Source organism: Bubalus bubalis, chromosome 12 (assembly GCF_019923935.1).
Source record: "Bubalus bubalis isolate 160015118507 breed Murrah chromosome 12, NDDB_SH_1, whole genome shotgun sequence".
In the NCBI taxonomy this organism is placed as follows: Eukaryota; Metazoa; Chordata; class Mammalia; order Artiodactyla; family Bovidae; genus Bubalus; species Bubalus bubalis.
This window is the reverse complement of record NC_059168.1, coordinates 12,739,648-12,763,207: the sequence shown is the minus strand read 5'-3', so window position 1 is coordinate 12,763,207 and position 23,560 is coordinate 12,739,648. Positions and strand designations below refer to the sequence as shown.

At 52.2% G+C, this 23,560-nt stretch overlaps 1 protein-coding gene across 24 annotated transcripts in view; it reads left to right on the top strand.

Annotated features, from left to right (window-relative positions):
* Nucleotides 1-22,696, top strand: part of DYSF (dysferlin) — a 222,990-nt gene extending 200,294 nt beyond the window's left edge. For all 24 annotated transcript variants that reach the window (XM_045162206.1, XM_045162217.1, XM_045162214.1 and 21 more), the window contains 11 exons: nucleotides 335-505; nucleotides 1,118-1,260; nucleotides 3,285-3,424; nucleotides 4,646-4,734; nucleotides 4,974-5,069; nucleotides 5,483-5,624; nucleotides 9,520-9,619; nucleotides 15,398-15,576; nucleotides 17,216-17,325; nucleotides 18,721-18,868; nucleotides 22,430-22,696. In XM_045162206.1, the coding sequence (XP_045018141.1) occupies nucleotides 335-505; nucleotides 1,118-1,260; nucleotides 3,285-3,424; nucleotides 4,646-4,734; nucleotides 4,974-5,069; nucleotides 5,483-5,624; nucleotides 9,520-9,619; nucleotides 15,398-15,576; nucleotides 17,216-17,325; nucleotides 18,721-18,868; nucleotides 22,430-22,468 (1,357 nt within the window). In that variant the 3' untranslated portion in view covers nucleotides 22,469-22,696. The remainder of the gene's footprint in view (nucleotides 1-334; nucleotides 506-1,117; nucleotides 1,261-3,284; nucleotides 3,425-4,645; nucleotides 4,735-4,973; nucleotides 5,070-5,482; nucleotides 5,625-9,519; nucleotides 9,620-15,397; nucleotides 15,577-17,215; nucleotides 17,326-18,720; nucleotides 18,869-22,429) is intronic.
* Nucleotides 22,697-23,560: the final 864 nt, after the last annotated feature.

The following is a 23,560-nucleotide window of genomic DNA, read 5'->3' as shown; positions in this document are numbered from 1 at the left end:
CCCCGGAAACTTCATTTTTAACCTTGTGAATGAACCCAGTTCATTTGTCCATTCTGTGATCCATCTGGCAGGCATCTGCTGATTATTTGGGAAAACCACACACACACACACACACACACTGAGACAAGCCCCACGTCTAGAGTGCTGTGTGTGGTGTGCTGAAAGAGCAGTGGAAGGTCTCAGGAGGGTGGACTGCAGGCCAGTCCTGCAAGAGGAGGAGGCCAGGGGTGGCTTTCCAGACTGTGCGCCAGCCTGGCCATGCCCTCGAGGTCCTGCTGTGTCCAGTGACCTCTGGGAGCTCGTGTTGTCAGGACAACCCCCTCGTTCCTCGCAGGATGTTCGAGCTGACCTGTACTCTGCCTCTGGAGAAGGACCTGAAGGTCACCCTCTATGACTATGACCTCCTCTCCAAGGATGAAAAGATTGGGGAGACGGTCATTGACCTGGAGAACAGGCTGCTGTCCAAGTTCGGGGCCCGCTGTGGACTCCCCCAGACCTACTGCGTGTAAGTGCACGGTGCTGGCTGCTTCTCTGACTGTGGGCTGAGCACTGACTGTGTGCCGGCCTGATCCTAGCCTGGCACAGAGGCTTTCTCAGTCAGTCAGCCCAGGTCTCATCCCCACTCCGTAGATATGGACACTGAGGCCCAGGTTTATAAGTGGTGACGTTAGGATTTGAAGCTGCTTATCTTACTCTAAGAACCCAACTCTTCATCATGTCGTTACAATTCTCCTTAAGGCACCATCGAGGTGCTTGGAGAGGGGACGGAGAAGGGAGGCCGAGGGTGGGATGGGTCACCAAGCCTGGCTGGGCCCTACAGTCCTCACTCACTTCCTGCCAACTTGGGTCTTGTCTGAGTCTGATTCTCTAAATCTGAAAATTGGAAACCTTTCAGTTCCAATCCCATGCAAGTGTAAAGGAGTCTTTTTGTCTCTGGGCTTCAGTCTTTCTGTGTGTGTAACGGGCTCCCCAGTCATGATGAACAATCACATAGGGTGCCCATGGTCAAAGAGAAGGGCGGCTGATGCCATGTTTGTGGGCACATAGGCCACTGCACGCCCCTCTGCCCCGTAAGTGTCCTGGAGCGTCTCATCTCTGTGTTTTGCTTGGGCCTCAGCTCTGGACCCAACCAGTGGAGGGATCAGCTCCGCCCCTCCCAGCTCCTCCACCTGTTCTGCCAGCAGCACCGAGTCAAGGCCCCCGTGTACCAGACAGACCGCGTGGTGTTTCAGGATAAAGAATACACCGTCGAAGAAATAGGTGGGCTCTCCCTCCAACGCCCTCTCTCTCATGGGTCCTCTCCTGTCGTAAAGGGGCTTGGACATACCCACCGGACAAGACCCACCCCACACAGTGTGGTCTGGGGTCTCTCCAGGGCAGCACAGATGGACTCAACTTGCCCTTGGTGTTCTTGGGACCAGTACTTACCTGGAACACCATTATGAAGATTAGAGGTCAAAGTTGGGGCCAGGGCTGGGGGGTTCATCAGAGTTTAGCCTATGGCCAGGTTGGGGCCTGTCTGAGGGGAAGATGATGGGGGAGCCTGAAGCCAGGGTCAGGGTCACAGTTGGGATTGGGCTGCTTCTGGCTTTGGGTGGTCAGACTGGTCAGAGATTGGGTACGGCCCACCACTGAGAAGGTTTTCTACTTGAATCACGCTAGCATGGCACTTTGACCTTGGCAGTGCCTTCTGAGCCCCTAGCCACAGCTCCTGCACCTGATGCATCCAAAGGGTGGCAGGAACCCTGTAGCCCTCGTTTTGCCTGACGCTTTGGGTCTGTCTAATGCTCATGCCTAGGGTGCCGCCGTGTGCTCCCTGTGTGTCTGAGATGCTCACAGGCCTGCACGGCCCACCCGGAGCAGCTCAGACTCCCCGGAGGTGTTTACAGGCCCAGCTGGCCCCTCGCCTCCTGCTGGTTTCGGCGATGTTTGATGTCAGAGCTGGTGCTGAGGTTGTAAAAGGGGAAGGAGGCTTTGGCTCCCCCATCCCCAGCCCACCCCTCTTCTGTTTCTCTGGTTCTCTGAGGTCATGGCTGAGTCAGGCTCCTTTCCATTAGGCCCTGACCCCACCCCCATTCTCTTTTCCTGTAGAACTCGCATCTGTTTTAGGGGTGGTCTCATTTCCTTCTGCTAGTCTATGAGCAGCTTAAGCTCAGGGACCAGGGCTCATGGTCATAAATTCATAGGAAAAGAAAGCCAGAAAGCCAGAATTCTGCCTGTTTTTGAAGATGAGGCCATTCAGACCAAGAGGGGTTAACAACCTGCCCAAAGTCACCCAGCCCTTTAGAGGCAGAACCAGGTTCCCTGCCCAGTGGTCCTCCTGCAATGCTAGGCTGCTTCCTGAGTGGCACCTATCAAAGTGGGTAGGGCAGGTTTGACGGATGAACGTGTGTGTGTGTGTGTGTGTGTGTGTGTGTGTACACGGTGTTAGAATCTGTGCTGGTGAATGTGGGCACACCTGAGTGCACATACCTGTGTGTGTACATGTGTATAGACACATGTGGACCCTCCTACTCCCAGTCAGGTCTCTGTCATGGGAGCTCCAAGTTCATGTTGCTGGCTGATTAGCCAGCCTTCTCAGGGTTAGAAACACCCCGTCCACAGTACCACTTCACGACCCACCCCCTGACAGGTACACCTGGAAGCATGCAGGGGAGGGGGGTATTCACGCCCAGTTACACACCTTTCCTAATGAGGGTGTGATCTCAGCCCCCCCCGCCCAGGTGTGTGACTGCCTGCTGCTTCATGTCTATCACCCGTGAAATGGGGCTAATAATAGCACTTACCTGTTAGGGTTACTTTGAGGATCAAACCTTTAATATCTATGAAGAACAGTGCCTGGCTCTTGATTTAAATGTGTTCTCTGTTATTGCTAATGTTTTAGCTACTGCTACTAATCAAAGAGATTGCATGAACCAGAGAATAGTACTGAAAGCACTTAGATGCTTATCTGGCAGAAGAGCTTGTAGAGCCTCCGAGCTGAGAGCAGTCTGGAAGGGCTTCCTGGAAGTGGTGGGCTTTGGAGGGTGGGGAGACTTTATAAGAAGAAGAGCTTACAGAAGATGCTTGGAAGAGGTGATGGCAATGGGGAATCTGGATTTTAAGCCCGGAGCCTGTGGACAGGGAGATTCCCGCTACAGAGAGTGAGATGTGAGGGCCAGAAGTGTGTGTCTGGGTTTAGGGTGAGGCTGTGGGGTTAGTGGCTTCCCAAGCCCCCCAGGCACCCCTGCCATCTCCTGCTCACTCAGTCCTGGCAGTGTTTTTCATCTTCTTCCTGGGGTTAGAGGCTGGCAGGGTCCCGAACCCACACCTGGGCCCAGTGGAGGAGCGTCTGGCCTTGCACGTCCTCCAGCAGCAGGGCCTGATCCCTGAGCACGTGGAGTCCCGGCCTCTCTACAGCCCCCTGCAGCCGGACATCGAACAGGTAGGACCTCCACCCACAGCCCCAGAGCCCCTGACCCTCAGCTACCCCACCCCAAGGACAGCATGGATACCTCAGAAGCACAGTGGAGACCTCTGGATTTGGCTAACCCCTGCTTGCCATGTTTTTCTGATCTGAGTAGTTACCACTGACCACTGTTGGCTTATAAGAGAGCCCCCTTGAGCCTAGCCTTTCTGGGCTACCTGTGGACCTTGGGGCCTGGGGAATGAGCTGCCTCCTCCACCCGCATGTAGGCCAAACCTCTGACTGCCCATGAGTCATTCTGAAGCCTCAATGTTTCAGCCTGGCCTCGGGGTGTCCTCCCCTACCATCAGTCAGTGACACCCCAGAAGGCCAGCCCTATGCTGGGCTTGTAGGGAGTTCAGACAGGTCGACCCTATGACAGAGAGGTGGAGCAGCCACCAGGAAGGTCAGGGGAGTCCTCCCAGGAAGAGGGAGGGTGAGCAGAGGGACAGAGACCTGGGCTGACACAGGAGGGCTTCCTGGAGGGAGTGAGCTCAGGTCTGGGGCTTGGAGGAAGAAGAGGAGGGAAGGGCTTACAGGCAGAGATGGGGTGATGCAGCCATGCAGGTGCCTTTGTGCACAGCAGAGAACATCCTCTCTGCTCTTTGGAGCTGAGTCCTCCTTCCCTTGGTGGCATGGCTACCAGCTCCCCAGAGTGGCACTTCAGGTGTTGAAATGTCAGCTCTTTCATGCTCGTGTGAACAGAAGTTAGATCAGTCCCTTCTCCTCCTCCTGTAAGATGGGGCCAGAGGTAACAGCTGCTTGCAAAGAAGGCACGAGCTGAAGGGTGGCAGGTAGAATGGTTTCCTGTCTGGTAACCCTCTGAGCCCCTATGACCAAACCACACTCTCTGACCCTCTACAACCGTGCCCACCATCCCAAGGTTGGAGTGCCCCCTACTCCTTCCCACCTGGCAGCGTGAGACCCAGCAAACGTCACCATCCCCGGGGAGCTTCCCTGACCCCGACCCCTGACCCCCAGGCACTCCCCAAGTCCCTACCAGTGGGAGGTGGGCTCAACCCTGTTGTTGGCCCTGTAGTCCCGCTGAAGGCACCTCCCCTGCTGGATGCTGAGCCTCGCCATGCAGGCCTGAGTCTCCTCTGTCCTGTGCTCCAAGTATCCAGTGCAGAGCAGGCGGTTGGGAGATCTTGGTTGAGTGAAAAGGGTGGTGAGAGAGCAGGGTCATGTCTCCCTCCCCAGGGGAAGCTGCAGATGTGGGTCGACCTGTTTCCGAAGGCCCTGGGGCGGCCGGGACCTCCCTTCAACATCACCCCACGGAGAGCCAGAAGGTGACTGATGCGGCCTGGGCTCAGGGCTGAGCAGGGTGGGGGGTGGTTGCTGTGGGTGGGACTAGGAGGTGGTTCTTGGGCTGGGCTTTTTGCCACTCAGGCGCCACTCCTGTGTGACTTTGACCAAGTGTCCAGCCAGGCAAGCAGCAGTCTTGAGTGAGTGGACTTCTTGGCTTCTTGGTCAAGGACCGCCCACCCTTGGTGGGAATCCGTGTGGATTTGAGTCATTTTCTCTGCAGGTTTTTCCTGCGTTGTATTATCTGGAACACCAAGGATGTGATCCTGGATGACCTCAGCATCACTGGGGAGAAGATGAGTGACATTTACGTGAAAGGGTAGGAGGTCACCCTTCTTTCTACCCGTCCCAGCTCCAGCATGTCACCTCTGCCCTCATGAGGGTGGTGATCAGTTGGGAAAGGGGGTGCTCTGGTGTGGGGAAGGGGGAGAACAAGAAAGCAAGGACGGTCTTATGGGAGTGTCTCTGCCTATGGGGAGTTGATCCCCATCAGATGTCTCCTTCCATGCTAATATTTGGGATGAACTTATAAGGTTTGAGGATGCTGCTCAAGAGAGAAATTAGAATATTGTGAAATTTATGGCACATTTGGTATACTGTGGAGATTTCTCGGGGTTTATTTTTCCTCTATCATTTACCAAGTTCAATGACCTTCTTAATTCCTTAAGCTGAGGATGCATATTGTGGTAGAAACCTCAATTAGTTATGTTCTCTCAAATGTGTTATTTCTAGTTGGATGGTTGGCTTTGAAGAACACAAGCAAAAGACAGATGTACATTATCGGTCCCTGGGAGGTGAAGGCAACTTTAACTGGAGGTTCGTTTTCCCTTTTGACTACCTGCCAGCTGAGCAAGTGTGCACCGTCTCCAAGAAGGTGAGTGTCCTTCCTGTCCCCGGCGGTGCTGGCCCAGGGCTGCAGCTGTCCGCCTGCTCGCACCGCCTGTTGTAGCCGTGCACTGTCACATTCCCAGCCTGTCCCACGCCGCTGGAACCACATCTGCCACCATGGCGTGACGAGCACAACTGCCCCATCACCACCACCATGTCCTTCGTGCCCGCTCCTCCTTCCTCTTCTGCCACCTTTGCCATCTTCAGCATTGCTGCCCCCCCAGCCCTCAAGGCCCCCACTGTTATGTGTAACTAAGTTCAAATCCTAACAATTCAACTAGCAGGGAGGGCCTTGGTGTCAGCGTGGGGAGGACATTGTAGGGAAACTCAGCAAGGTCATCAGAGGGCGGGGCGGGGGGTACCCCCTAGGCAGGGTGGCCCCAGAGGGCTGGGCTGGCCTGAGGTCAGCTTGTTGATGGGATCAGATGCTGCTTAGCCAAGTTTCCACTCCTCCCTCCTTTCTCCCATTTCTGTGCCTGGGGCCTACGCCGCCGTCCAGGCTGGTCTCTCTCAGGCCTGGGGAGGTCCGCCCGGTGCATCAGCTGGGGTCAAGGGGCTGCTCCAGAGCTCTCAGCTCTTTGTAGGTCCGCATCTCTTAGTTTAGGCCTCATCTGGGCCATAAACTCTTTCTTCCTGAAACAGGTGGGTCCTGAGGCCAGTGGTGGCCCTGAGCCAGCTCTGAGGGAACAGCCCCCAGAGCATGGTGAGGAGGATGCCATGGGCAGTGGCTGCCCGGAGGTGGTGGGCATCTCTGCTGGAGCCTCTAACCACGCCTCCCTCCTAAATCTGTTTTGCCTGGAGGTGCTCTCCTGCTTGATTGACCGGGTGAATGCCCGTCTGGACTTGAGATTCTGAGGGTCCCACTTCCTTCCAGAGGTGGTGCCCAGCTTCTTCTTGTCACAGAGGCAAACTTTTATGACTCCTCTTTCTGTCCTGAGCGGCTGTGTGGCTTCAGGAAGGGAAATATGTAGTGTACCTCAGCTGCCATGACCCCTTCCCAACCCAACACACAGCACTGCACTTCAGAGAAACCGGAATGTTCCGGTGAACATTCTGAAACCATCAAGCAAAAGAAATAAGGGCTAAATAAGGCTAAATGAATTCTTTCACCCGGGGATTGCTGCCTAGTGCCTACTAGAAAGCAGAGAGTGGTAAGCCCTGGCAGCTGTACGGTCAAGGAAAGCCAAGCCTGTTTGTAGGTTTCATCTTGTTTGCCTTTGCTCAGTATGTTTGTCTATCGAAAGATGTTTTCCTGACAGCAAATGCTGCATCTGCTGGGGGCGAGCTCCAAGTCCAACAAACAGAGCCTGTCCTTGCTGTGGACAGAGAGGGTGGGGAATGGGCCCTCCATGGGACGAGCTGTGGCTGGGGAACCGAGGCTGCGAGATGCCGATCGGCCTGCTCACAGGGAAGGCCGGGCCACCTCTCTGTTGTGACAGGTGGAGATGGGGGCAAGGAGTTGCAGGAAGCAGAGGCTTCCTGCAAAGTAGAAAAAGAGAGAATCTCCTGGTGTTGTGGCAGGTGACTGAGACAAATGAAAAAGGCTGGAAGCGGCTATTACACTGAGAGGGGGAGAGAAAGGGAAGAGAGAGACCTACTAGGTGCTACCCAGCAGTTTTGAGAGCCCAGTGAGGGTTGCTGATAAAGAGTTTGAGGTGGCCCCATTCTGGCAACAATGGGCTTTCATTTCTGCCCTTTAGTCGCGAGCAGGGAAGGAGGGAGTCTGAGTCACGGTGGAGCTCCAGAGGAAGAGAAGGGCTGAGGGAAGGGACCGGTTGGCCCGATGCCCTGCAGGCCGGGTTGGTATTGAGAGAATGAGAAGGCCAGGAGGGCTGCTAAGTGGGGAGGAGAGAGAGAGGTCTGGGGAGGCCCACGGCGGGTGGGGAAGGCTGAGGGACTCCCACCTGCGTGGTGCCAGGCTCTGGAGAGGGCAGCTGGAGTGAGGGGTGGCAGAGGTCAGAAGAGGAGATTGGAAACAGGCAGGGGGTTCTGCAGTCAACCAGGAGAGGGAGGGAGGATCTGGCTTGACCTGAGAGGGCCAGCGGGTCCCTCTGGGAGAAAAGACCCTGGGAGGCAGGGGAGACATGCCTGCAGTGGGGCCCCAATTAGCTGGTCTGGGCTGGGGGACTGAGTCTGCTGGGGGGTTACTGCAGGGGCACTGCACAGCCTCTGGGTGTCCTGGTCCTGCTGCAGAGCCAGCCCTCTGCTGAGGGGTTCAGGGCCTCTGGCAGGCAGGCCCTCCAGGGACCCCATTAACCAGACGAGACTGTCATAAAGTACAAGGTCTCCTTTCATCCGGCGGCTTTGAACCACCGCTGGTTGCCCCGGCCGGCTCCCCACCTGGAGCCCAGCACATCCACTGGGGCCTGCCTGCGCGTCAGGCACCCACCCTGCAAATAAACAGCTAGTAAAAGGGCCCAGACTGGGAGCATAATGAGTGCCCGGGACCTGGGGGGGCCATTCCCCAGGCTGGAGCCCCAGCCCAGCTGCTCCCACCAGGGGCCGTTTGAACCTCTGGCTCATTACTGAGCCCATAAACCGGGCTGGCCAGAGGCATGGGGGAGGCTGGCGGCCTGTGCAGGCGGGCCTGTGGAGCTGGCCGTAAAAGCCCCGCCAGAGGAGGGAGGCACCTGCAGGAGGGCTGGGGCCCGGAGCGGGGGAGGCACCAGACGGGGGCTGGGGCGAGGGGCCAGGTGGGGACTTGAGCCCCTTCCCCAGCCCGCCAGCAGTCCAGGCTGCACCCGGCTGCTTCACGAGGTGATGGTTCTTCAGGGGGCACTGGTGCGGGAGCTCTGTGGGGTCCGTGTGATCTGGAGTGGCCACCAAGGCTGTATGTATAGCACACCCGGGCCCAGACAAACCCTGGGTGGTCAGCAGTGCTCCCCGACTCCTGTGGAGTCTGTGCCCTTGAGATAGGGTCCCAACACCTGCTGTGACCTGGCATCCACCATCAGCGGGATGTGGTCAGATTGTTTCCTCTCCTTGCTACCCTCTCGGGTAAAGCTTCAGAGGACAGAGAACAGGTGTGAGCAGGAAGGCCCCAGGGATAGTCCTTTGGGTTGAGTGTGACTGGGCCCAGAGATGGATCCAGGCCTCAGGGAGCCCAGGGCCCACACTCAGCTGCTCCCTGAGGCCTCCGTGGAGAGAAGGTCCAGACGATGCTAGTCCAGGCTGATTGGCCTGAGGAGGGGGAGGCGGGGGAGCAATGGGCTAGTGACCTTCCTAGCACTGGGGGCTTTTGATCTGCCCTGGGGTAAGATCTTGGGGATGAAGGTGGGCTCCTCAGTGCCAGTTCCTTTGCAACAGTGTGTTGGGGGGAGCCCTCCTGGTTCCCAGCCAGCCCACCCTGTTCCCAAGATCACACTGGTAGAACATGAGTAAGAGGTGAGAGTGGAACCCCAGAACCTGACTGCCTGGGTTAGATTTCCAGCTTACCACTTCCTAACTGGGTGACTTGGATAAATTACTTGCTGTGATTTCCTCAGCTGTAAGGATAGTATCTCTCTCATAGGTCATTGGAAGGATAAATGATTTTATAGTGGAAAGGGGCTGGTGTATAAGAAATGCAATATTAATGTTTTTATTAGCTGTCAGAGCCTAGGCAAATTATTTACTTCTCCAAACCTTTGTTTCATCAACTGTAAGACAGGAATGAAAACCTTGACTCATGGAATTGTGAGCATTAAAGGAACTACCTTATATCAAGTGAACACTGCCCTCTGGGGTCTCAGCAGTCTTCTTGCCAGGACCTGGCTCTGGCAAGTCCCTCAGGGATGTCCCCCTACACTGCCTCCTCCAGGCAGTTCTCCAAGCAGGAAGGGATCTCTGCCCTTCTCTAATCCTGTTCCCCTACTTCCTTCTCTGCTTCTCCTCTGGGCCAGGATGCTTTCTGGAGGCTGGACAAGACAGAGAGCAAGATCCCCGCACGAGTGGTATTCCAGATCTGGGACAACGACAAGTTCTCCTTCGATGACTTTCTGGGTGAGCACCATTTCCAGTCTACCATTCTGCCTGTCAGCATGTCCCAGAGTCCCTGCTGAGCACGTGTGTGTCTCTCGGGCCTTTCGGCAGGGCTGGCAGGAGGATCAGGGAGCTCACAGTCTCTGGTCCCTGGTGCTGAGTGAGGCTGGTGACACAGAGTAGCGCCGCAGGGATCAGGGTGGCCTGCCGGCAGAGGTGGCCTTGAATGGTGGGCTGTGGTGGGTGGTGGGACCCGAGGAAGAAGAGAGGGGAGCATGGGGTGAAAACATGCGGGCAGGGGCTGGCTGTCACTAGCTGTCTGGCCCCTGGAAAGTTGTGCTGCATCCATACAATGGGGTGTTATTCAGCCACGAGAGAAGTGAAATCCTGACTCATGGTGCACCATGCATGAACCTTGAAAACATACCAAGTAAAGAAGTCAGACACAAAAGGACAAATATTGTATGGCTCCTTCATAGGAAATGTCCACAATACGTAATCCACAGGGACAGAAAGTGGTCACTGGGGACTGGAAACAGAGGTGGGCATGATGTGTCTTTTAGGGATGATGAAAATATTCTGAAATTAGATAGTGGTCGCACAACTCTGGGAATATACTAGAAGCCACTGAGTTGTACACTTTAAAATGGTTACAACGGTGCATTTTATTATGCGAATTTCACCTCAGCAAAATAGTGAGCCTGTGAAAAAGGCCTTCCAGGAGGTAAGGAGTCCTGGGTTCCAGTTCCGCTTTGCCACCTAGGAGCAGGGCAGGCTTGGATGAATCACTCGAGCCCTCCTTGGATGGCTCTTGATTGCAGGATTAGCCAAGCTCTTGGCCCTCCCTGCCCTGCCCCACCACAAAGGACATTCTGACAAGCAGCCCCAGCAGGAATGGGGAAGAGGGCTTCCAGCCCGTCAGGCTGCTCTTCACCCCACGTCCCCCCACACCCAGGCTGGTCCCCTGCACTTGGAGGACTGAGGACTGCTCCATGACATCACTGTAAAAGATTCAGGGTGTTAGCATCACAGCACCAAATTGGACTTTTGTTCTTTTACTTATTACATAATTCCTGTAGCCACATTAGAAACTGGAGATAAGCAATGCCTCCCTTTCCTATTTTATTATAATCTCACTGCTGCTGCTGCTAAGTCGCTTCAGTCGTGTCCACCTCTGTGTGACCCCATAGACGGCAGCCCACCAGGCTCTGCCGTCCCTGGGATTCTCCAGGCAGAAACACTGGAGTGGGTTGCCATTTCCTTCTCCAATGCATGAAAGTGAAAGTAATAATCTCACTACCCAGAGATAACCTCCACTAATACTTTGGGGTATGTTACTTCTTATACAAGCAAATATGTGTTATATGCGTATTCTTCCAAAACATTTTTTTAAATTATTTATTATGTATTTTACTTTTTGGCTGCACTTGGTCTTTGTTGCTGCATGGGCTTTCTCTAGCTGTGAGGAGTGGGGGCTACTCTTTGTTGTGGCTTCTCATGGACTTCTCTTTGCAATGGCTTCTCTTTTTGTGGAGCCCTGGCTCTAGGATGCATGGGCTTCAATAGTTGTGACCCACGCAGCTTACTTAGTTGCTCTGTTGCAAGTGGGGTCTATGTGGACCAGGGATCAAACCTGTGTCCTCTGCATTGGCAGGTGGCTTCTTAACCACTGGACCACCGGGGAAGCCCTATATGTGTATTTTATACATATATATACACATGTATGTATGGCATAGAGATAGCAAAATGAGTTTATGTGACACATACTATTTTAGATCTGGATTTTGTGGGAAACAATACATTGAGAATGTTCCTACTGTCAGGAGTTATCCATCTCCATTTGCATCTGCATCATGGTACTTAACGTCCACCCGATGACCCGTTGCACAGATGGATCCTCTCCTGTCTCACTAATCCCGCTTCGGTGCACACTCAGCTCATTTCCAGGCTTTCCTGTGTGAGTGACAGCCTAGGCTTACATCTTTGGACCATTTGCACATATCTTCCCTAAATTTTAAGGAGCAGATTTTTAGTCTTAGAGTGGTTTTTGAAATGTTTTGTTCAATTGCCCTCTAGATAGATTTTACATTTTTATATTATCATCTGTTCTCTATTTGCCCAAGGGCACTATTTTCCTTAAACTTTTGCTAAAAGTGTTATCTTTTTTTTAAAGAAAACTGCCAATATGACACCTTGTTTTTATCTTTCTTTGCATTTCTTCTTTACTTGTAAGGTAGAACTTTAAAAACATGTTTATTATCTATAGTGTTGTTGTTATTTTCTTTTTCATGGTTTTGGGATGTTCCTCGTTTATTATTGATTTTCAGAGCTTTTTATATAGTAAGGACACATTATAAATAATTTCACCATTTTCAATTGCTTTTTAATTTTTTATAGAACCTCTTTTACTTGCAGACTAAAAATTTTTTTTAGTATCCATCTATCATTCTTACCTTTATGGGATGAGGCTTTAGAAAACCATTTTTTTTTCTCATTTTATTTTTTAATTAATTAATTTATTTTAATTGGAGGCTAATTACTTTACAGTATTGTGGTGGTTTTTGCCATACATTGACATGAATCAGCCATCAATTCAGTTTAGTTCAGTTCAGTTGCTCAGTCGTGTCTGACTCTTTGCGACCCCAAGAATTGCAGCACACCAGGCCTCCGTGTCCATCACCAACTCCCGGAGTTCACTCAGACTCACGTCCATCAAGTTGGTGATGCCATCCAGCCATCTCATCCTCTGTCGTCCCCTTCTCCTCCTGCCCCCAATCCCTCCCAGCATCAGGGTCTTTTCCAATGAGTCAACTTTTTGCATGAGGTGGCCAAAGTATTGGAGTTTGAGCTTTAGCATCATTCCTTCCAAAGAATACCCAGGACTGATCTCCTTCAGAATGGACTGGTTGGATCTCCTTGCAGTCCAAGGGACTCTCAAGAGTCTTCTCCAACACCACAGTTTAAAAGCATCAATTCTTCGGCGCTCAGCTCTCTTCACAGTCCGACTCTCACATCCATACATGACCACGGGAAAAACCATAGCCTTGACTAGACAGACCTTTGTTGGCAAAGTAATGTCTCTGCTTTTTAATATGCTATCTAGGTTGGTCATAACTTTCCTTCCAAGGAGTAAGTGTCTTTTAATTTCATGGCTGCAATCACCATCTGCAGTGATTTGGGAGCCCAAAAAAATAAAGTCTGACACTGTTTCCCCACCTATTTCCCATGCAGTGATAGGACCAGATGCCATGATCTTACTTTACTGAATATTGAGCTTTAAGCCAACTTTTTCACTCTCCTCTTTCACTTTCATCAAGAGGCTTTTTAGTTCCTCTTCACTTTCTGCCATAAGGGTGGTGTCATCTGCATATCTGAGGTTATTGATATTTCTCCCGGCAATCTTGATTCCAGCTTGTGCTTCTTCCAGCCCAGCATTTCTCATGATGTACTCTGCATATAAGTTAAATAAGCAGGGTGACAATATAGAGCCTTGATGCACTCCTTTTCCTATTTGGAACCAGTCTGTGTTGTTTCATGTCCAGTTCTAACTGTTGCTTCCTGACCTGCATATAACTTTCTCAAGAGGCAGGTCATAGATGTACATAGAAAACCAATTTTAATAAGACAAACAAAAACTGCATTCTAGTGAATGAAAAAATGGTGTTCAATATAAAATTAAATAGGATCATTTTGTGTTTTTAAAAATAAAGACACTAAAACTTCTACTTTTAAACTCCACAGATTTCTTTTAATTTGATGTTTGTATCTATTGTGAAAGGATCAGCACAATAAACTGCATAGCTAATTTTTTTTCTTGTGAAGAGAAATTTTAAGATCTACTCTTTTAGCAGCTTACAGCATTATTAAGCCATTTCCTTTTCCCTCTTCATAATGTATTTTCTAATTACATATTTTGCTTCTTTTGAATATTTATTGCTTTATTTTAAAAGTAATAGCTAAGATCTAGAAATTTTGCCATCAAGAAATAATCCTTATAATTTGTTTCCTTATAATCTTTATGATATGCTATGTGTGTATATATAGTTTACTTTATGTTTATATACTATATATACACTATACTATATATATGTTATATATATATATATATAAACCTTATGTAGATATACTATATCTGGAGAAGGCAATGGCAACCCACTCCGGTACTCTTGCCTGGAAAATCCCATGGACAGAGGAGCCTGGTAGGCTGCAGTCCATGGGGTCACTAAGAGTTGGACACGACTGAGCAACTTCACTTTCACTGTTCACTTTCATGCATTGGAGAAGGAAATGGCAACCCACTCCAGTGTTCTTGCCTGGAGAATCCCAGGGACAGGGGAGCCTGGTGGGCTACCATCTATGGGGTCACACAGAGTCAAACATGACTGAAGTGACTTAGCAGCAGCAGCAGATATACTATATATGTGTATATATAATATATAGTATATATGTAGATATATATGATATATGTAGGCTTCCTTGGTGGCTCAGATGGTAAAGAATCTGTCTGCAATGCAGGAGACCTGGGTTTGATGCCTGAATCAGGAAGATCCCCTGGAGAAGGGAATGGCAACCCACTCCAGTATTTTTGCCTGGAGAATTCAGTGGACAGAGCAGCCTGGTGGATAAAGTCCGTGGGGTCTCAAAGAGTCAGACACAACTGAGCAACTAACACACACGTATATGTAGATATACGTATAGAGTATACATACTATATATAATATATATGGTTTATGTAGCTACATGGTTTATGTAGATATCCTGTATACAGTTTAATATATATAAATATAATTTATATATAGATTTAATGTAATATTTAATATATTAAACTATATATATATATGATTTAATGCCCTATATTACATTGAGACCATATTTAAAATGAGAAATAAACATTCAGCTGTAGTTGAGGGATGGAGAGATGTGTAGATGGGTACATAGGTTAGTGCTGATATAGAGTTGAACAACTGTTAGATGGAATAATAACCTGATTAATGGAGATATAGTGCTCAGCAAATGTTAGCTATTGAGGGATATAGATAGTTAAAGCAGATAGCTGCATGGAAGGATAAATGGAGGAAGGGAAAGAAAAAACTACAAAAATAGATGCAGTCACTGAATACTTGCAGTAACTGAGCATTCCACACTGAAAAATAGTCTAATCTCCTTTGTGTGGTATTCAAAATTTTCTTTAATATGGACTCAGTAAATGTTTTTTAGATTTATCTCTCACTTAATCCCTTCAGTAACCTGTGCTGCAATCCCACTGATTTCATCATGTTGTTGGAATTGGATTAGGTGAAACCACATGAAATTACTGTTTTTATACATCAAAGATAATTGAATATCAGAATTTTCATGTGGCTTAACCCAAAAGCTGGATCTGTTCTGGGAGAGGAGGGATAAAATAGATGAGCAGATGAAGCAGTATGGTAAGATAGCTGTGTGGATAACTAGGTGGGCAGATGAACAAACTACAATGAGATAACATTTGTACCTATATAAAAGCAAGAACAAAAATAAAAAATGGGATATAACAAATGTTGGAGAGGATGTGGAGAAATTGGAACACTTGTATACTAAGTAAGTATAGTAAGATGAATAATTGAGCAGTTGGGAAGCTCTGTTAAGGGTGAATCAATAAGGGCAGATTAGTGGGCATATGGATGTGTGAACAGATGGGTGGGAAGCTGAACAGATGGAATGAGAGGTGATGGATGGAGAGTGGAGTTTGAGCCACAGGGTGGTCCTAGGCTGGCAGTGACGGAGAAAGCCTGGTTAAAACACCCTTCTTTGCCACAGGCTCTCTGCAGCTGGACCTTAACCACATGCCCAAGCCCGCCAAGACAGCTGAGAAGTGCTCCGTGGACCAGCTGGAAGACACCTTCCACCCAGAGCGGTTTGTGTCTCTTTTTGAACAGAAAACAGTGAAGGGCTGGTGGCCCTGTGTGGCGGAAGAGGGTGAGAAGAAGATACTGGCGGTAAGTCAGCTCCATCTGGCCGGTGGCGACATGGGAGTGGCTCCTCCATAGAAATCACAGGTGCAGGCGTGTTCCTCTCCCTATCTCCTGCCCTACTTGTCTGTTTTCCAAGACCTGTCCCTCTCCCTTGCCACTTTCCAGCCTTCCTCTCCTTGAGGGTTGTATCCCAGCGAAGCCTATTTAAATCAAAGGTGCTTTAATCTCTGTGGATCCTGTTTAATTTATACTCTACTCTTTGGCCTTAACAGTGATCTCTGTCCTGGGTTCCCCTTTGGCTAGACTTCTGGAAGAGGACAGGCATCATGCTGCTCCCATTTAAGCAGAACCCTACAAGGGACCATCCTGAGGGACTATTCCCTCTGCCCAGAGGTCTGTCCAGGGGTGTGACTGGGGACCGTGAGGAACTGTCCTGCCTCTGCAGGGGAAGTAAATGCCAGTTTATTATTGTCCCTCAGTATCCGCGGGGGGTTGGTTCCAGGAGCCCCATGGACATCAAAATCCACGGATGGTCAAGTCTCATAGTTGGCCCTCCATGGTTGGTGGAATCTGTGGATTGAAACCTGCAAATGAGGGCCGACTGTATATTTATTGAAATAATATGTGTATGGGTGGATCTGCATGGTTAAAACCTATGTGGTTCAAGGATCACTTGTACCTGGAAACAGCAAGCAGCCAGCCAACCCCTCAAGTGGCCCTTGAAATAAAATATCCATGTTGTGTAACAAATTATAACAATTAATAAGAAACACTAATGTCTCAAAAGAAGAATGAGTGTGGTGCATGCATAGATAATACACAAAGAAGTAGAGTGGCCATTAAAATTTAAGAAAGTTCATTTCCCCTAGGAATTACATAAAGGAATATTTTAAAATGTGAAAACATCTTTAATGTATTATAGTAGAATGTTTTAAAAACAGAAATGCTCATTGCTAGCGAGGATGCAGAGAGACTCCCCCCTCATTTATTTTTGCCCGGCAGGCTAATGATTTTACATTTGGGGAAACAATTTAGTAATATATAACCTGAAACTTAGCAATATTTATTCCCTTTGAAATTTTTTATCCCACTTCTAAAATCTTTCCTAAAGAAATAACCTCATTAAATTAAAGCTTTATGGTTCTAGGGTGTTGGTTACAGCATTTTTTTTTTTATAACAACAAAGAGTTGGAAACAACTTAAATGAACCAAAATAACTAGTTTACTAAATAAATTATGGTCAGCCATTGCATAGAATGTTTTATAGCATTAAAAGCAAACTTTAAAAGAGTATATAATTATATAATAATAAAATATATTATTTTAAGTGAAAGAAACAAGCTATAGAACTAAATCTACACAGTATGGTATTTCATATACTTGCAGAGGAAAATAAGTCTGATGAATAAAATTATCTGGTGAATGAAATAAAAAGATAAATGTGAATTATCTTTACATAGGGAAAGTATGAGTGTCCTTTCTTTATACGTGTCTGTAGTTCCTACATATTCTAGAAAAGGGTACTTTTATGATCAGATCACCCTGTTATCACTTTTCAAAAAAAATCATAAAGTGACCTTGACCTCTGTCCTGGCCTGGCTCCTCTCCAAGCCACAGTGCAGAGCCTTTGTGTCCCTGACCAGGTTCCCCCTTGTCCCCACAGGGCAAGCTGGAGATGACCTTGGAGATTGTAACGGAGAGTGAGCATGAGGAGCGGCCAGCCGGCCACGGCCGGGATGAACCTAACATGAACCCCAAGCTCGAGGACCCAAGGTTGGTGCCCAGCCCCTGACCGCTGATGGCCAAGGGGACTGGGAGGCGCAGCCACAGTAGAGGAGGCGCCTGCTGCATAGCCACACAGAGGTCCCGAGGCCCGGAGAAGGGTGTGACTCATCCCAGGGTACACCTTGTTAGGGAGCAGGTGACCGACATCCTTCCAGGACAGGCTGGGCTCATCAGTTCTTTCCAGAAGCCAGCACCGTTGAGCAACTGGTGGTTGTAGGCCAAGCGTCCTGTCGTATGGCTTGTGTGTGTTGAGTCCTGGACCCTTCCCTGCTGGGCCATCTTAGCATCCTCACTTTACAAATGAGAAAACAATCACAGCAAAATTAAATAAGGTCATTCCAAGGAAAGTGGTGAAGCTAAAATTCTCACACCTGGCCTGATTGGCTCTGGAGCCTGACCCAAGGTCTTCTCCCTGAACGAGCTGCTTCTGTGGCTCTCTTGTGGTGTCAATGTGCCTTTCAAAAGGTCTTTCAGTTTTCCCACCTGTGAAATGGGGGCCTAGCCTCTGCCTCCCCTACCTCCCAGATAAGGGATATAAGCCAATCCAGTGGTTGTAGAAGGCTTGAAGACAGTTATTGGAGCCTGAAAGATGGCTGTTGGCGGCAGGGGTGTGTGTGAGTGATCGGGCTGTGTTTGCTGGGTCCTTTGCCACGGCCTGCTGAGCTCAAGTCACACTTAGCACAGACAGCCCACTTTGTCACAGAGCTGTCCTGACTGCCACAGGCTGGCTGAGCAGCAGGAGGCACCCCTACCCAAGGGTGCTGGGATCTGGGTGGAAAGATGAGGGAGACCCAGGAGAGCCAGCGGCATGCAAGCGAATGTCAGATGGCCATTACCGAGACACAAAACCTGCCTGCTCTTTGAACTGTGAAGCTGGTCTAGGGGAAGGATCTGCGGTTCTTGGTTGTGAGAGATAATCACCTTTCTGGGTTCAGTTCTTGCCATCCTTCCCTGACCGTGGACCAGCCATGTGCTTCTAGGCCCGTAGCTGAGCTTATCTGGAGCTCATGGGCCATAGCTCAGTGAAAGTGGAGCCCCTCAAAGCTCTGTCCAGTCCCCAGGTCTCTAGTCTGTGACAAGTCCTGGGTCAGGAAGGGGAGAGCGGCAGGGAAGGTGACCTGGACAGGGTGGCTGATAACTGGGTCCCTGAGGGTGTGCAGGGCTTGATGGCGTCAAGAAGAGAAGAGGGGTGCCAGCGGGGCTCATGCTGTAGCAAAGGCTGGGAGGAGAAGGGGTTGCAGATGCAAAGGGACAGGGGCTGGGGGCTGGAGGCTGGGGGCTCTGGGGGCCTGGCTGGGGAGGGCCAGGGTGATTTGGGAGCAGGGCTCCCAGGGAGCAGCACTGGTGGGGGTGCCCTGCTGACCTCTGGGATCTCTCTTGCAGGCGGCCTGACACCTCCTTCCTCTGGTTCACCTCCCCGTACAAGACCATGAAGTTCATCCTGTGGCGGCGGTTCCGCTGTGCCATCATCTTCTTCCTCATTCTCTTCATCTTCCTGCTCTTCTTGGGCATCTTTGTCTACTCCTTCCCGGTAAGCTGGTCCGAGGCGGGAGGCAGAGACCCTGTCAGGGGAGCTCCTGGTCTGATGCGGGAGGTACAGCTCTCGACCTCCAGCAGCCCCTGGTCTCAGGAGCCTGTCATTGTCCTCCAGTGCACTGGGTGTCTGAGGGAGAGGCAGCCTCTGTCCTTGGGGAGTCTGTGGCCTGATGAAGGGGACACAGGCCCTACTCTGGGGGTCCCCACTCTGGTGGGAGACCCTTGGGGAGTTCTGAGTTCTTGCCCTTAATGGGGAGACACAGTGTGCTCAGCAAGCCCCTGATGGGCTGTGTAATCAAGAAGGTGAGGCCCTTGGGCAGGCGTGGGCGGGAGAACCTTCTTGAAGGAGGGCGTGCAGCTTGGTCAGGAAGGGAAGGGAAGGTGTGGATGGCAGAGAAGAGGGGAAGGCCCTGTGTCTGTGAGGACAGTGCCTGCTGAGGGCCTGGAGAGGGGCTTAGGGTCCACCCGGGGACCTGAGCGTGTGCCTGTTTTCTGCAGTGGGGTGGCCTGGGCCGGGGGGTGAGTGAGGAGGGGGTGCGCCAGGAGCCTCTCCCCAGCACAGTGAACACTGGGCCCCTTTCCCTGCTGAGTGCCTGAGAAGCCAGCTGATGCCTGACAGAGAACGACCAGGGCTGCTCCGCGGGCCCCTCCCAAAGAAGAATCTGGAGCTGTCTCCCCTGCCCAGGCTTCCTGGGTCCTCATGGCAGCACCTGAGTGTCTCTAGAACCTCAGACCTTGAAGGGATCACAGGTTCCCAGGCTGATGCCTGAGTTTCAATCTCTTCTAAATTTTTAAAACTTTTTAATATGAAAATTTCAAATCCATGTACAAGTAAAGGAACCGTGTGATCAACTCCACGTCACCCTGACTTGAATGGAAAGAAACAGACACCGAGAGAGGGGAGGGACCAGCTCAGGGCTGCAGGGCAGTCTGTGTACAGCTCCCAGGCTGGGGTTCCGGCCACAGCCCTGGTCAGCACCAGGCCGCCGACCACGCGCACGGTCTCCACAGGGGGCAGTGGAATTACTCACCTGTGAGCTCTTTGCTCTGTGAGTCCTCCAGGAAGGAGGGGTCCCAAGCGCCTCTCCCAGTGTAGCTGGCGAGGCCTGGTACCAGCAGAGAGCCTCCTGAGAAAAACAGTTAAAACGGCAGAGCATCCCCTTCAGGCCCTGATACCATGAACTGTGGGAGTAGCGGAGGGGAGCTCTGGTTCAGACACCCAGGCCCTGGCACCCTCTGGGCCCTGAGTCACAAAGGAGGGTCTAGAGGTGGGGTGGCCATGGGTCGGGCTGAGGGCCAGGCCCTTTGAGCGGGCTGAGACTGTTCTAAGTCTTAGCGAGAAGACTTACATTGACCAGATAGGCCTGAGGCTCAGGGGTGGGTGAGGTTATGGGGGTCAGGCTTGTTTGGTTTGGGTGCCCTCTTAGTGAAAGAAGACAAATTACAACTGTTAATACAGGGTTAGCTACTGGGCCCTGGAGGAGAGCAAGTGGTGCCTAGAGCTTAGCTGCCCTGGCAGTGACCGGGGCTCAGGGGTCAGGCCCAGGACTCCACCTCCGTGTCTCTTCCCCCGGGGCAGGCCCAGGTGGTCCGTTGGGGAGGCACAGTGCCCCTCACCTGGCCTCTCCTCAGGCTCACCTCCTCTCATGTTGTTTATGCCCAGCCACCATTCAATTCAGGCAAAGACTGTGTCCGGGAACCAAGGGTGAGTCCTGTGGGTGATGGAGGGGGTGGTGAGGCTGGTGCTCTGGTAAGCTGGCGGTCCACGAGGAGACACAGGGATGCCAGGACCACGGGAAGAACAGGGCACAGCCTAGTGCTCCACGGTGAGGCCGTGCCAGGGAGTGCGGGCGAGGCGAGCTGGTGCACCCCCACGCTCCTGAGCAGGTGGTCTGAGAAGCAAGCACCAGGGAGAATTGTAGAGCCCCGGCCCACTCCAGGCCTGCTGGGGAGAATCTGCCTCAAACATTCTGGTTTGAGCATCACTGTTGTGTGAGATGGAGCTCCATGTGGAGTCATGAGCTGGTAGCTGCTTTTGGCTCTGCCAGGGACTCCCTGAGTGACCTCGGCCGGGACTCCCATAGGCATGAGGCGGGGCTGGGCTGGGTCAGCACTGACCTGCTGTGACTAGCACTGTGTGGAGGGGAGCTGTGTGGGGAGGGGGCTGCATGTCAAGCCAACCTTCTGCTGAAGAGCCAAGGGGAGGGCAGGGCCGGGCCCCAAGTAAAATGCCCATCTCCTTGCTATGCCTGGGCCTGCCCCTAGCCAGCCGGGCCCCACCCTGCAAGGTGCTTGGGCAGCAGACTGGCCTCAGGGACCTGGGGAAGGGGGAAGGAGGTCCCAGCTGCCTGGCTGGGAGACAGAGGGAAGATTTCCAGTCACTTCCAGCCTGCCACCCTTTCTCATCTCAGGGGCAGCCTTAGCCCCAGACCCCGTGGGCTGGCCCTGGGCAGAGCCTCTTCCCTGTCTGCTGGGTCCCCAACAGCAGCATCCGTCTCTTTTGAGATCTTCTGGGAATTGTCCTCTTCAAATACCAGCCCTGCCTTCTCTCCCAGGGCTGGTGTGTGGGCTCAGCTCCCACGCGAAGGCTTTGGGGCGAAAGGGGCAGCCTGGACCTGAGGCTGGTGATGCTCTCACCTGCAGTTCTTTGCCACAAGCTGGGCATGTCCAAGTGGCTTGGTCACCTGGTGGGTGCCAGACCACGCCCCTTGCCTAGCTTGCAGGTTTTGGGGGCGGAGGCCTTGGTGGAGAGGGGCCCGGGGCTGCCACCTCCTCCCCCGCGTAGACCTAATCTCCCACCCCCTTGGAAATTCCCCCGGGAGGGGGACAGGAGGGCAGCCTGTCTTTTTCCCCCCAGCTCTCCCCCAGAGGCCGCCGGGAGCAGGGCCAGCATGGGGAGGCAGGAGGCGAGCTGGCGGGGAAGGAGCGGTGGCTTTGTTTCCAGAGTTGGCTTTCCCGGGCGGCGCTGGGGAACATACTGTCCCAATTAGGAGCCCTGTGCTGTGTTGTATGTGTTTTCATGGTTTTGGAGGGGAGGAGTGGGGAGGGGAGATTCCTGTCAGTCCTGCAGCAGCCAGGGCTTAATCAGGGGTGACCCGTCTCCAGGGCTGGCCTGTGTTGTGGGTCATCCTTGTACACCACCCCTGCCCTCGGCTCTCTCTTTGCTTCTGGGGCAGGAGCATGGTGGCCAACGAGCCTGGGGTTCCTGTGTGTGGGGAGTTGGGAGTGGGGTGGGGAGAATCCCCGCCGTGCCTTCGGGCCACCTGTCTGATGGAAGGTGCTGGGCCTGGCCTGGCTGGGGCAGAGTCCTCTGGGCAGAGCAGACGCTGGGAGTGGGCCCTGGTTGATGGAGGAGAAGACTGAGCAGTTCAGGCGCCGTGGCCCCCAGGAGAGTGTGGGCTGGTGTGGCAGTGAGGCTGGAGGGCGCAGTGTTGAATGTGGAGCATGGCGGGGGTGGTGAGTGCGAGGTGCAGGCAGGTGGCTGAGTCCTCTCCCAGCTCCTTTTCCCCCCGCAGCTGTCACCACCTGTCCCTACCTCCTCCCTCCCTCTCTCCAGAACTACGCTGCCATGAAGCTGGTGAAGCCCTTCAGCTGAGGACTCTTGGGCCCAGGACTGGCTTCCTCCACTGCCCGGCTCGGTAGAGCTCCTCCAGATGTTCAAGCCTGACCGTCCTGCCGGGGCGGGCAGATGGACCGGCACATGCACCAAGTGCTGCGACGTCGAGCCCTGGGATCACCGCTGTCATGATTTCTTTCTCCCCTGAACCGAACCATTTGGGATCAGCCCATGTGTATTTCAGTATAAAACAGTTGGAACCACAAAGCAGCTTTGGTGTGTGTCTCTGTGGCACCTGAGTGGGGTGACCGAGCTGGGGATGGGTCCAGGTGGGCGGGGGTGTGGGGTGTGCCGTCTCTGCTCAGTGGGCCCGCTAGAGCTGTGGATCTTTTGACAAGGAAGGTGGGGGTGGCCTGGGCCTGCCTGGAGACCCAGCGTGTTATGCTCCCAGACTCTGTCCCCTCTCCTGTGCCCTCCTCCCTCTGGCATCTCCTCTTTCTCACCCACACTTCTCTCTGCTTAGGTGGGCAGTTACCTGCACCACGCCTGGAAGAGGTCTCACTTAGGCACATGGAGCCCCAGAAACTCTCCAGGCAGGGGTAGCTTCTGGATTCCTGGCTGTAACCTTGTCTCCTGTACTCTTGGGATGTCTTGGGGTTCTCTCCCTGTTTCCTTGCCCTGCTCTGGGCTGGACAAACACACCCTTTTCTTGTGATCCGAGCATCTCATTAGCCGTTGGTCTGACATCTCTTGCAGGGATCAGGCTTCATCTACAGGAGCAGCAAGAACACACTTAGAGAAAAACCAAAGAGTATGAAAGCATTGTTTCCAAAATAGAGGCCTCTGCCTCTGTCGCCGGAGGGGCTGGAGCTCTGGAGCTCAGCCCGGTGGCCTCCTTGCCTGTTACCCAGGAGGGCTTCTCTTGTTTCCTGCTGTGAGCTGTTCCCGTGGCCCAGGACCCAAGGTCCCAGAGTGAGCCTTCCAGCCCCTCTGGCTCTTCCCTGCCTGCTGGGACCCAGACAGGCCCTGCCTCATCCCACCTGGTTGGCGGGACTAGGGGTGACTGGGATGGGGCTGATGGCCTGAACCCTCTTGGATGAGGGAGCGACATCTTGAACACAGAGTGGTTCT